General features: G+C 41.3%; 1 protein-coding gene across 4 annotated transcripts; it reads right to left on the reverse strand.

Moving 5' to 3' along the window:
• Window positions 1-620: 620 nt before the first annotated feature.
• On the reverse strand, window positions 621-10,413 carry LOC103354955 (tropomyosin alpha-1 chain-like). 4 transcript variants are annotated; one of them, XM_008278570.1, is made up of 10 exons: window positions 10,181-10,410; window positions 9,561-9,686; window positions 7,365-7,498; window positions 6,236-6,353; window positions 5,993-6,063; window positions 5,770-5,845; window positions 5,585-5,647; window positions 5,259-5,328; window positions 4,510-4,588; window positions 4,098-4,135 (listed from the first exon to the last, which is right to left on the reverse strand). In XM_008278570.1, exons 1-10 carry the CDS (start codon window positions 10,292-10,294, stop codon window positions 4,132-4,134), a joined length of 855 nt encoding a protein of 284 aa, XP_008276792.1. In that variant the 5' UTR covers window positions 10,295-10,410; the 3' UTR covers window positions 4,098-4,131. The 4 variants fall into 4 exon arrangements, with proteins under 4 accessions (XP_008276794.1, XP_008276795.1, XP_008276792.1 ...); XM_008278572.1 differs by lacking the exons at window positions 4,098-4,135; window positions 4,510-4,588 and adding an exon at window positions 621-1,239 and having other exon boundaries at window positions 10,181-10,413; XM_008278573.1 differs by lacking the exon at window positions 4,510-4,588 and having other exon boundaries at window positions 3,781-4,135; window positions 10,181-10,413.
• Window positions 10,414-14,051: the final 3,638 nt, after the last annotated feature.

Here is a 14,051-nt window from a genome sequence, read left to right on the forward strand (position 1 = left end):
GGATGGTTGTTTTGACTGGTGGTTATACAAGAGAGAATTATATTTCTGTTTAATTCTGCTGGATTTGACCTAATATTTTTTTTGCTCGAGAAATACTGGCACTTTAGCCATTCATTTTATGAAAAAGTATGAGGGTTGAAAAACACATTATTGGTCAAATAAATAAATAAATAAAAATTCTTACAACTTGATTTCTTACAACTTATATTCACATTGGGGCTACAACCTATAAAAATTAGTCCCAAGTACACAGTGCTTAATTTTATGGCATAACGAGCCCAAACAGGTTAGGAAGTGTTGGTGGACATGATGTGCAGTGGTGATGAACTCGTTTATCCTACAACAACCCCGTCTGGTTTTCCCATTTAAAATCTTAGCGGCACTTCAAATAGAAAAGTTCATTGCATGCTGAGAAAACCACAGTAATAAGTAAAAGTTTTTAATTTGATATCTCAAATTTTCCCATATTTCTTCATCACTCAACTGAAGAACACAGAGCAAACTTGTATAATAAAGATCAGCAGAGAAAATGATTTGATTCAACTATTTATTTATGATTTTTACATTTCCAAGATAAAATGAGAGAGACAAAAATCAAAAAAAGTCAGATTTTAGAAAACATCTACATAAGCAACAGAAACATGAGTACAGTGCACAAGCATGTCTTCCGCTTAGCGGAAACAATACAGTACATTCACGACCATCCTAAGAATTCCTTCCTTGCTAAACTGGAAGAGAATATCACTGACAATGAATAAATGTTCACAATACAGCAGAAACTGACACAAAAAACAACTTTACAAAAGTACATATAATAAAAGTCCCTTTTATATAACCTTGGCTTAAATTATGGCTTCATTCATGACGATTATGTGCAGTGCTTTTCCCCAAAAAGTGCAAATTCCCAACATATCCATGTAAACCAGTACAGATATACAGTGAATTTTAACTGACCTTTGAATACAGAAAACAGTGTGGTTGAAGTGTAGCTCACCAAAGTTTATTCTGCTACTTTGTGTAGAGCTCGTGTCTTCAAGTTGACGAGGTCAGAGGAGACAAATAGACACAAGCTCCCACATTACCAGTAGCAGCCATATGTGGGAAGCAGCCATGTTCAGAGCAGATGAAGCAATGTGGGGAGAGAAACACAGCTGGCTCAAATGTTAATCATCTCCATTAGAGTCTGATCCAGCATCAGCTTTATGCTCAGGCCCTCTTCTTGCGCACGTGTGACTTTATCTGTTAATATAGCATTGCATCAGTTAAAAACCATAAAACAGACGGTGCAAAGAAGCAGAGTATAAACGGACAAAGCTCTAGTTCAGTGGAACAGTGACATACGTGCTGGATATTGTTGCAAACCTTACGAGTTTGAAAAATTCCACCTCCCACTATATATTTTGAGAACAGAACAGCATTCATTAAGTTAGTACATACACAAAACTTACGTTAGGTTATTGTGAGCCAATTCCACATTTTGACAAGTAATCACACATGTGACACTCAAGCTATAGACAGGGCTGTAGTCACGACTGCATGAGCTGTGTCTAGGAACAAAGGAAGGTCCTTTTTATCAGTCAAGTCTGATTTGGCAGTGGATCTGAATGATGTGCATGACTTACAGTATCAAGTCAGAGCACTCTCTCCAAGCAGTTCTAGGTCGATCAACAACAAAAACGCTAACTTAAAAAAAATCTAACGTGAGCTCTGATTAAACCCCAAATGATAGACCTCCCCTTTACACATAAACATTTACCTCCCTCCACAGTTAGGTCCAATACCCTTTTGCTTTTGTTGTAATTATACATTCCAGGTTTGATTAATTGATTAGACGAATACAGCACCGACAGGTTTCAGACCGGCTCAAACAGGCCGCTCTGTCATTCAGTAGGCACATGATGTGAAAACTGCATTCTTACTGCTACATGCCAAATCATACAATCTCCACCTGTGCTACTTTTTAAGCCTTAAATAGATTTAATATTCTACATATAAGGTATTGCTGGTCAGTGGGGGTGGAAGGGTGTGGATAGTCTGTGACGCTCACTGGGATTTGCTCGAGGGCATCACAGGTTCAGAAACACCAAAGTCAAAAGTGTTATTAACGTAACTCATGATTAAAACTCTGACATGAAATGCTACGGATCAAATATATGGAAGTTCCTTCAATTGCAACAAGGCAGAGAAAGTCAGATTCCTTGAACACAATCTTAGGATTTTCAGTTTAGAATTGATTCGAGTTGAAAAACTTGAGTTTGGTTCAAAGATGTAGAAAGAATTCTAAATTCTCTGCAATATTTTTAGCCTTCTAAAGCTTCGGGCCTCAACAGCCAGCACCAGCCTTTACCCCATGAACAGCAGCACAATGCAGACCACATCCTGATCCATGTGCTACAGCCCTGACAATAACTGAGAAACTATATCAACCTCAATCCAGAATTTTTGCTAACCTGAGGTTGTCTGACCTCCCACTTGAAACTGCTGTTTGAACATGCATTATGTGAAAAACTTCCACTTGTATTCCCATTTGTTGAAAGCGTTACTTGTTTAGTGTAGCTGTGTCATAGACACCATTGTCTATACTCTTTTTGATAACAGCATTAGACAGTATTCCTGGACATTCGAGTTTCAGAAAAGTTAAAGCATACGAGAGACGGATCCAGTTTACGCCTCATTTAAGGCTACTCTCAGTTCATTGGTCAGAAGACGGTTATTCTCAATCTGCTTGTATAGATGGTCTTGACAGTCAGAAAGCAGGTAAGAGAAAAGAGAAAGAGACGGAGAGCAGGTTAGTACAAAAGACAAAAGAGTTAGTGACGTATTGAAGCTTGATCACAAAACAAGTGTCAATTTGTTATGAAGCTGTTGAACAATCAACCTTATGAAGAGAACAAGCAAAGGCAATAATTACTTGACCTTTTCACATTTCAAAAACGGCCCCAAAGTGTCAGTAAGTTGCTGTAGCGGTGAACCATAGCAAAGTCACACAGCCAATTATTGCTGCTTTCTTTAAACAGGCTTTTTTTGTTGTTGTTGCATTTTACTGATAAATGTTGTCTTTTTCCTCTGCAATGCTACTGATAGCCTGAAACAAGCCCACTGGTTTGTAACAAATGAATATTCCAGATTCAGTGTCAGTGGATCTGATGTCAGAACATATTTAAAGTTACAATCCTTTAGATTATCTGGAAATCAAACCCCAGTTTTGACACCATGTACACTCGGTGTTGTTTCTGCAGTCGCCACTCAACATATTTACATTCCTTACATAGCTGTCAATATAGTAGTTAGATGAGTGTAGTGGCCAAGTCTTTCATTTCTGCCTTGGAATCAGATTGCTTTGCTATGCATACCTACATTGTGAGTTTGTTTGTAACCAGATACACTAGTTTCTCTTTCGTTGTATTTTTGGCAAAGTAGCTGCTCACAGAGGGTGGAGGATTTGCAGTTGCTGTTGCTACTGTATGTTCACTCGTACTCAACATAGACTAAAGCGTTAGGGTTACAACTTAATGAGGATGGCCTGGGAAAAAAAACCAAAACCCTAATTTTTAAACGTTTGAGTCAGTAAATTCAAAATCACTAGGGACACATAAAAAAGTGCCTATCCAAGTAGGTAACCTGTCATAACTACTGAAAACTCTGCCTTAGTCTTAGATAAAATAAGACGATAACCATTGTACGTCATAAGAATGACAGTTTGTCGTTTAAATTAAGAATACCCCAATATTGCCATTATACCAAACAACACTCCTCTCAAACAGAAAAAGGAACAGTAAATGGGAGAGGAGCTTCAGAGTTTATTCAAAAGCTACTCGACAAAATAAATTAAAACACATAGACAAAAACAAACAAAAAAAAAAAAAAGGTGGGACAAATGGAAATGAAGAAACATTAAAAAGGAAGGGGAAGGGCTGACATAGATGGAAAATGTTTATTTTACAGAAAGCAGTATGGCTCAAAGGTCTGGATGAGAGATGGACAGATGGATGCTGGCAGCGGTGGCCCAATGTGCAGTAGTGGCAGAGCGGTAAAGAAATACGGAGACAAAGGAGAGAGAAAGTTGGGCTGCGCTGCACAGGAGAGAAATGATGATGCTCAACCAGCTTCTGGAGTGAAGGGTGTGAAAATTTAGCTGTGAAAAAAAAAGAAGAACAAAAGGTGTTGGAAGGAGAAATAAAAGAAGGAATGAATGACATGCAAAACCAAAGTAGGAGGTGGGATGCAAACCTAAGCCAGAAAAACTAGAAAATGAGAAATAAACTACAAAGACAAACAAAATCTAGTGTAGAACCTAGTCTAAAATAGATCCAAAACACCATTAGTTTAATTATAAATCAATGTCAAAAGAGTTGTTTAGGAGGATTTAGCCATCTATGATTTTGCAAGTAAAAAAGAAAAATTCACTGCAATCAACATGCCACAAGAGGGAGCCAGTGTATGTTGCTACAGTAGTTAGGAGAGTTAAGATCTAAGGTAGAGAGCAGAAACAAGCATGTGGTGAATTACATGGAGGTCATGTCGTTGAGGGCGTGGTCCAGCTCCTCGCTGATGGCCTTGTACTTCAGTTTCTGGGCATACAGCTCATCTATTGTATGGTAATTATTATCAAGTGGCAGGGAAGGGTGAAGGGTTTTGCAATAAAATAAAGAACAGAAAATTCACAGTGTCAGAGAATGAAAGTCAAATGAAAAACACAAATAGAGAAACTGGAAAAAAGAAAAAAGAAAAAAAAAAGGCAGGACAGAAATAGGAAGGGTGCATGAACAGCTGCTGACGCTGTGTCAGATTCCTGAGGAGTCACTGAGAAACTGCCTCACATGTTCCGTGACCCTGTGAGGACTGCTTGGGACTAGCTGGCCTTGAACAGTCACTACACCAGAATGCCAAACTGCACTGTGGTGAGAAATGTTGGCAACATGAATAATATCACGCCAGCCTCTACGGATCACTGCTTTGTTTTTTCCCCTCTGACAGTGCAGATATTTGTCCTGAGCACTATTTAGCAACCTGCTGACCAGATAAATACCCTCACACGGTATCATTTATTTTTTTCCCTTTATAAAAGCGTCCTTTAGAGAAATGAAAGTAAACTCATGTTAAAGGAAGACTCTGCGGGGATGCCTGATTACAGCCTAACAGCATTTCTTTTTGCACCGACTGAGTAAATACAGCAACAAACATTTCCTGACATTTCCTAAAGTAAAGTGAAGAAAAACTCTGCCAGAGACTACAAATCAAGTGTAAAAGATTCATACCCTCCAGGTCGTCAATGGTCTTCTCAAGCTTGGCGACTGATCTCTCAGCGAACTCAGCACGGGTCTCAGCCTGAGTGGAAGAATACAATCAAGTATTGAGCGGTCTCCATTATGAGGTTTACATTACTAACCGCAGCCCTTCAGGAAACACAAAGCTCTTAAGTATCACTCCTAATAAAAATATAGTCAGCACATTTAATTCAAGTAACTAATGAATCAGATCCAAGCTTTACAAAACACCTGTTAAAAGTGTACTGCGGGATGGACAAATGCATTTTTAAAAAAAACAACTCGCTGGTGATTTATTATGACTCGAGCCAACTCACCTCCTTCAGCTTGTCTGTCAGAACCTTGATCTCCTCCTCATACTTGTCCTCCTTCTGTGAGTACTGTAGTCACATACAAAAGGCCGGAGTTAGGCAAATATATAAGACAATACACAAAAAGAGCAAACTGCAAGGGCTGATGCTATAAAGCACTCGTTGTGAATCTTCTTAATTAGCCGTCTTACCTTCTCTGCCTGGGCCTCCAGAGACTTCAGGTTGTTCTGCACGGTCTTCAGCTCCTCCTCAAGCTCAGAGCATTTGCTGTTGAGTTATGGCGTGGTTGAACAAGCACAAAAAAAGAACAGAGAGAGACAGAAAGAGACGGAGGGGTGTGTGAAAACAAAAATACAACAGAATATATTGCAAATGCTATTTAAAGTTCTCATAGAGAACAGATGGAGGCGTTACCTCTCAGACAGCTCAGCACGCTCCTCTGTACGTTCCAGATCACTCTCAATGATCACCAGCTTACGGGCCACCTGAAGTCACAACACACAGAGTCTAGTCCCACACGAGTCTGACACATCGACGCACGGCCAGACACAACTCAATGATTTCACACATCTACTGTAATTTTGAGAATGATTTATGAAGAATGTAGAAAATGCCAAGCTCGAGGCTCAGAGTGAAGTGAACAGCTGAGACACGTGCCTCCTCGTATTTGCGGTCAGCCTCCTCAGCAATGTGTTTGGCCTCCTTCAGCTGGATCTCCTGCAGCTCCATCTTCTCCTCGTCCTTCATTGCCCTGTTCTCAATGACCTTCATGCCTCTGAGGAGAAGAACAAAGTGCGGAAGATAAGTTTTAAGTAATATTTGGATAATTCCCTCTTGTACAGCAGACAGGGGCTCTGGAGATCGTCTCATAAGGGCCCAGGAAATCTCACCCTTAATAAAAGAACATCAACCACAAAGTACATGGATCTTGCTGGTTTCTCGTAATGGGTGAAGATGGCCTAAAATTCAACAGGACTTTCAAATATCACCAGATTACTGTCTGAGCAAAATGTCTGAATACTTCACACACACTGTCATGTTGCAGTGGACAACACTGTGTCATGATGACTGTGTGTGAGCAGCCACATATTAATAAACCCTCCACACCTCATGAAAAAGGCTATTCATGTTGTGAATATCTTGGCTTAAGGCACAATCTAAGCTTGCATTAAAATGCCACAGGTGTGCTGCATGTGCCATTGTTCAACAGTAATATACCATGAAGAATTTATTCACAATATTATGCAAAATATTGTCTACAAAAAAATACTTTTCTGCAAAGCCTAAATCTAGTGCACACACAGCAATGCAATATAACTTCCAGCCACAGATGGCAGCACTGAGCCAGACGTTAGGAGTAGTACTCCAACAGCACGTGCCAGTCTTTGATTTTTGTTATAATAGAGTGAGGTAAGTCTGGCACTGAAGTGACTGATTTAAAATGCTTGTTTGTTTACAAGGTCTTCAGTACCAGCATCACCACTATGCTACATCAAGCCTGCAAGTGCACAGTGCCCAAAACTTAAATACACTGGAGTACTGTATGACTGAATTTGCTTTAGTTTGACTTTAAAAACCCAAACAGCTTGACATAACCCTACCACAGCCCTCTTTCTACCAAAGAGTACAGAACTCTGAAGTGAATGCAAAAATTGATGAGGAAGTAAAGACACGCAACATGTGCCATTCTGTGTCCATCACGACTTCAAAGCTGCGTTTTTGCCTGTACGTCACATGATTCGAGTGTAATGAGGTGCAATACACTTTCCAGATGTAAGATACCCACCTCTCGCTCTCATCAGCAGCCTTCTCAGCCTCCTCCAGCTTGGTCAGAGCTGTGGCCAGACGCTCCTGAGCACGATCCAACTCCTCCTCAACCAGCTGGATACGTCTGTTCAGGGAAGCTACATCACCCTCAGCCTGGGAGAGCACAACACCACAAGTCAAATCAAGTAAAATAGTGCATTATGGTGTGTTTCAGGCTTTCAACTGCTGTGGAAAAAGGGAGCTAAGTCATCTCATGTTCTCCAAAGGGGGGCTTGAGCTGCCTGCTGACCCAGCCCAAGCTCTCCCAGGAGAGCTCCTCCAAGGAGAGCTTGGGCTGGGTCAGGAGGGATGCTGGCTGTGTTATGATGGATATCTTAGATACAGACTAAAGAACTGAGCTTTCTATCACCTACACCATGTTAGCAATGTATTTCCAGTACATGCTAAGGAAGTTTACACAGCCTTCCAGTGAAACCTGTAATTCTCTGCCTCACACTGATTTCTTTATCTCGTCCCATAACGAAATTAGCTTCATATTTTGCACGAGGATAAAGGCAGCTCCCTGTGCTTCTACTAGCTAGTTGCACAGGGGAGTGTTTTATCTCACAGGACATGTGCTGCTGCTACTGCTGCTGCTGTAATGTTAGCCGACTTTAAAGCGGACTGTTTGTTTATTCGGGACGTATCGGGTGGTGTCCTCTCATCCACCCATCATGTCCTCACGCTCCACACTGGGCTAATTTCAAACTACCTGCCAGTTTCCCAGTCTACACCATGGTGGTCTACGGGGCCTAGCCGCTACGCTTTTTGACCAGATTTGCGACTAATGCCGTCGGCAGCCTGGGCACTAATTGCCTTAAATCATTAGCAGCTTACTGCTTCCCTCGCACTCCTCTCCTGGTTCAGTTCCCGCTGTAATAACGCTGCCCGGTCCTCCGCCACATCGGCCTGCTCCTGCAGCGACTTGATTTTCTTCTTCACGGCTTCCAGGGAGCTGCCACCGGCCATTTTTCTGCTGTATTTGTTCCTGGCTAAGCTAGTTTTTCTGTCGGACTCTCTCGGCGCGGACACACACACACACAAACACACACACACTTGGAGATGCGGCGCGTTTGATCCCTGCCCCCACCGCCTTTAATCAACCGCTGATGAGGATTGGGACGTGCCACCAACCCCGGAAGCGACTCATTTTACTTGCAAATAATTACATTTATCCACTGAACGAAATATGTAAATTAAACTGATTTAGAGGGTTGTTTAAAATCAATTTCATGTCATTTTTACACTTTTTGGATGCTGTACAACTATATAATTGAGATGCTATTTTAAGTGCGTCCCCTACTGTTAAATTGAGCCAACCCTATCAAAATCACAGCTCCCAGCATCACACACTGATTGAACCATGAGTACAGCAACAACAAGTGTATCACAATTTTACACACATAACCAATTGTCACATTTATTAAAAACATGAATATTCGAACTATTATTATTATTATTATTATTATTGTGTTTATATTGTTGTTTTAAACAAGTGTGCTAATCATCCTTTTTTTTGTTTGTGCAACTTCACGGTGCTAAAAAGTGCTTGTATTCCTTATTTTATTCATATATTTATTGTATTTGTTGCATCTAAAGCCGTTTTTAAATTTAGTTTACCCTGCCAATCAATTAACCAATCAAAGTAAGTCCATCTTCAGGGATAAAGTTTATCTTCGGTTACTAATCCCTGCTGGTTCTGACGTAATCAATTAAGCTTAATTGGTGTAACATTAAACGCAGTCAATAAACTGGTAATTTCATCCGGGTTCGGGCATCAACAGTGCAGTGCCAACTGAAACCTGCACTACCACAAATCTGTCAAGGATTTTACAAGCCAAAATATGCCTGTAAAACGTCTGACTGAAACCAGACACTGGCCCTAAGATTGGTCCAAATGGCTGCGGAATGCACCAGTAAGCCAGCGAGCTGTGACCTTACCATATACAGCACAAGAGCTAAATTTAACTATCCATATATTCGTCCTATGCAACCCAAAGGTCTCTAATAGTTCACTATCATTGCGTAACTTAAGTGTTGGAGTATATCTGTATGGGGTCTAGTGACCTTAGTTTTCTGAGGTGACCCCTGGGGTGTTTCAAGGTCAGATCAGTAGGCAATAGGTGCCCTGCTTGGGTTTCTTCACCGATCTACTGCAACTTCAACCCAAACTCACATCTGTGGCTTTCTTCTCAGCCAGCTCCAGTTTCTCCTGGGCATCCTTCAGGGCTTCAGAGTACTTGTCCAACTCATCCTCAGTTGCCTTCAGCTTCTTCTGCAGTGCCACCAGGTCATCCTCAAGCTGGTGCGCAGAGAAAGAGATTTATTTACAAAACGAAAATATTCTCAAACTCAGTCTCAACAACATATACGGGACACCTCACAATTGTTCGCAGTTAATCGCAGATAAGGAACGACAACATCGGATATTGTTCTACTTAATAAACTAACATCAACTATTCATGCAGTTACTCTTTAAAGATAGGCAATTATTTGTAAACCCTTGCTGTCTTAAAAGATAATTTGCTTGTTTAACAGAAAAGCGAAATAATAAAGATCCAAAAGCAAAAGTAAAATGTTGCCAATTTTGCCAAGCTCATGCAGTCCACTTTCAAAACAAAGATGATAATTATTTTTTCTTCATAAAATCTTTAAAAGTTACTTTACTTATTTGAAAGCACACATATTAATCCTCAGTGGAAGGGCACTTGACAGGAGCCATGCAGCCCCGTGCGCACTGTGCCAATGGCACCGGTGCGTAAAAGTACCAGAGCAGAGTTCACAATGGATGCCGACCTGTTTGCTCCTGTCCTCAGCTGCCTTCTTGTCTGACTCGGCCTGCTCAGCTCTGTCCAAGGCATTCTCCTTGTCGAGCTTGAGCATCTGCATCTTCTTCTTGATGGCATCCATGGCTGCTTAGTGTCGGGGGGTCTGCGCGCAAACCGAAAACAAACGAACCTAAATGAAGTGGACGGAGCGTCTGAACCACACTGAACGCCAAGCTGGAGTGCGGGCTCGCTTTGTGTGTTGTGAGTCAAATATGTATTTTGGCTGGGCAGTTACTGGATACCCAATACTTTTTTGGAAGCAACTGCAGCTGCCTGCCAATGCCGGACCTGTCTTTTTTATGAATCCCTTCACTGATTCGCTCTTCCAAGACATTTGACCACTTCTTTGACTATACATGGGGTACGCACGTCAAGAAGACACTCCCCCTTCGCACCAAGACGTCCACGCCTATTTCTAACACCCTCCAAGTGGAAGTGAAGTGTCATGACTCAAAGAGGTAGTAGTCCCCTGAGGGGGGTTCTTTGGGGGAAACATGTTGATAATAATGACCCAATTATCAGCCAGAAAGATGACCCACAAACTTCATGTGAGCAAAGGCCAAAGAGGATCAAATGACTGTCTTTAAAATATACCCAGAAGCACCAATTTAAAGGATTTGAGGCAGTTTAAAAAAATCAGGCATTCATATTTCATCATTTTCCCTTCATTCATTCAGATATGAGCACTGATTAAATTGCAGCAGCATTTCATTCATCAAAGCTATTCACACAAAACAAATATATCTGATTGGATAAGCCCCTGTGAAAGTTTCTCTCCCTTTGAGGGGTGTCATGTTAGCCAGTATGGCTTGTTTGTCTTCCAGGGATCATTTCAGCAGCTCCCTCATGACATAGTTCAACATCCGAGCAGCTATCAGATAGGCTTTGCTCTCTGTAGAGTTATATCATCGAGCTTGTCCAACTCTTCTCTCAACTAATGCATGCCTGAGTGTTCTATCTCAAACGGGCCGCAGTGGATACAGTGGTGTGAGCAGTGCAAGATACAGAAGCTTTGGCATTTCAGCAGCCCCCTCGCTGTGCCTCTGTGATAGTTCACAGAGCCACTGGCACAGGCGCAGCTGTCACACACAACCTGCGGTCAGGGCGGTGGATGGTTGAGTAATAATACTTTACTGTCGACTCCAGTGATTCCTTTCAGGGGAATTGCACCACAAGAAGAAGTAGAAAATTGAAGTTAATGGGCAACAATAAGCTCTTGAGTAATGATAGGCTAAATAAAGTCTACAAATGTGCTGTTCTTTATTGGTGGATAACAAGTAACCCACACTGACAGTATTTTCTCATTCTCTTTTAGGAGCCTCCATCCCCAGTTTCTTTTGTTCCTAAAGCTTTCCTTGTGTTTTGTTGAGTGCATATTTTGGGATCTTACAGGTCGGAAAGCACCTGCTGGAAACTGTCCATGGCCTTCACAGCCACTCCTACTCTCACTCAGTCTGATTTAAGAGGCATTGACTCTTTTTCCAGACCTGAATCTCTGCCAGTTCGTCCCTTTGTGAAAGAAACACAATCAGTCTAAATGATCAGTCATATGAAAAGCGCTTTCCTGTCACGTGATGTCGTCTTGTGCGAACCCAATTGTTATTATGTGAAATCTACTCAGTTTGAACACTCAGAGAAGAAGAGATTATGGAAAACTGAAAAAAGAGATTCAAAGTCCTTATGGTAAAGGTTTGAAGTTAACATTTTATAGGATCTACTTATAAATCGGTGCCCTTTTTTCTGTACTTCTCACGGCTGCATTTTAATTCTGTGGTGGTCTGTCCTAATAGTCTTCCTTGGGAGCTTTTTAAGGCGGTCAGCTGTCACTGTGTTGTCATCCTGCCATGTGTTTTGTGGACTGTTCAGCAGCCAGCCAGGCATGCCTGTCATATACAGAGATCAGAGAGGCTCATGGCGCAATCCGTGTCACCCTATCAGCCAGGATAGACACAGAGACGAACATCGGCACATTGTACCTGTCCAACAAATAATGGTTTTCTTAGATTAGGTTAAAGGTTTGATTCAGCCTTCTGAAAATACTTTGATCAAAGTTTTTGATAGGGCTGAGGTCTATTTGATGCAACATGGTGTTGTAGTGGATGTAACTGCAGCTGAATGTGACTTTTACACTCTTTTCATATCGGCATTTTCACCGCAAAGATAAAGTAGTTATTTTCTAAATCATTTGGTTCCTTTTGAAAAAGCCCCAACATGTTCAAGCTTTTAAAAAGAAAATCTCCCTGATATTGCTTAAAAAATCAACTTTACTTTATTTAAGCTTTAAGACACACAGATAATTGAAATATTCCTCAGTATTCCCAGCGTTTGCTTCATCTGGGGAAGTATGTGGCCCTGTAACAATTGTTATGGCATTTTGAAGAGCTATGTGACGTTTAATGACATCTGAAACGTGATTTCAAGAGGGGACCGTTGTCTGTTAATGGCCATGTGTGCAGGAGGAGCTCATAAATCTAAACACAGGCTTTGTTCATGTGGTGTTTTACAGCTCCACATAGTTCTTCAATCAAATTAATTTTTAGAATTTAGTCCAACTTTAGTGTCAGATCACAAATAAAGGCCGACGTTGCCTGAACCGCCCTGTATGGATGTGTTGAGACAGCTGCAGCGATTAGCTCCCAGACAAAAATGATGATTTCATTGCTAATGTCTAGACTGGAATTTCTCACTTCCTCCTCAATAATTGAAAGTCTCAGGGAGGAATAAAGTTGGCGTTCCATCCGAGCCGCCTGAGTCAAACTTTATCTCTTGCTGTGATTAATCGAGCTCATCACAACGGTTTAGACGTGCATAGCTGATGTGTGAGATCATGCAAAAATCCTGGAGTGATGAGCGTGTGAGGCCACTGAGCGCGGCGTTTGGTCCAGGATGTTGTGTCGGTTTCCATTGATGGAGTAGCACAACCAAAAATCACTGAGCTTTTTTAATGAAAAGACAAAAAAATTACACAGAGGGTAAATGTAGCTGAGAAAAGAGAATTGAAGAAACTGCTTGTGCTCGTGGCGCCACCAAGTCAGGACAGGTAATCTTATATTGAACACAAAAAGTCTTCAGTGGATGAAGCCTCTAGTCTTACTCTGTAACATGCTGGCATCATCAGTAACTGTACCCGCTTTCTGACTTTTATTATAATTAGATTTAGGACATAAAAATAATGGATGAGCTGTCTTCTATCAGCTGCTTGTCCACATTAAATTCAATGCCCTCGTCCTTATAGCCAGGGTTTTTGCTGTCTTCTTCTCAGCCAAGTCAGTTTAACAGGGCCTCTTGTTACAAGTCACCTCCACCATTAACAGGAAAATCTTTAGCCAGTCAGTGAGATGTAAATGTACGTGACATGGAAAAGGAAAAGCGAAAGCAGCAATGGTACTAAAAGCCGACTGAATGAGAAATACCAGAAAAAGGATTCCGGGTTTAAAAGCAGTGCCGGGAGCAGCTGTGCCACTGTAATTGACATTGCCTCCTCAAATTTTAGTGCCGGACAAATTTAGCACAGGTCTCAGCTCGTAGCCTGGACTCAATATAGCGTCAGGTTTAGTGCTGACTCAGAAATACCATCTTGTCCTGACACTAGACTGACACAGACACTTAAAGAGACCTTGTTCGCTTGCCAGATCTTACTTCTCTTGTTATTCATGGAGACTGGAGAACTCGTGGTGGTTCTGCATCCTGTATCTCCAACATCATCCCTGGATTTAACAAACAGACGTGCAATTAATCAGAGAACCGCTAAATCGTTGCAAATTTGATTTTCCAAAGTAAAAATGTTTTTTCAAAGTTGTGTACTAAAACTGGTAGGTGTAAAATACTACTGAAGTTCT

Source organism: Stegastes partitus, unplaced genomic scaffold (genome assembly GCF_000690725.1).
Source record: "Stegastes partitus isolate 25-593 unplaced genomic scaffold, Stegastes_partitus-1.0.2 Scaffold127, whole genome shotgun sequence".
NCBI lineage: Eukaryota > Metazoa > Chordata > Actinopteri > Pomacentridae > Stegastes > Stegastes partitus.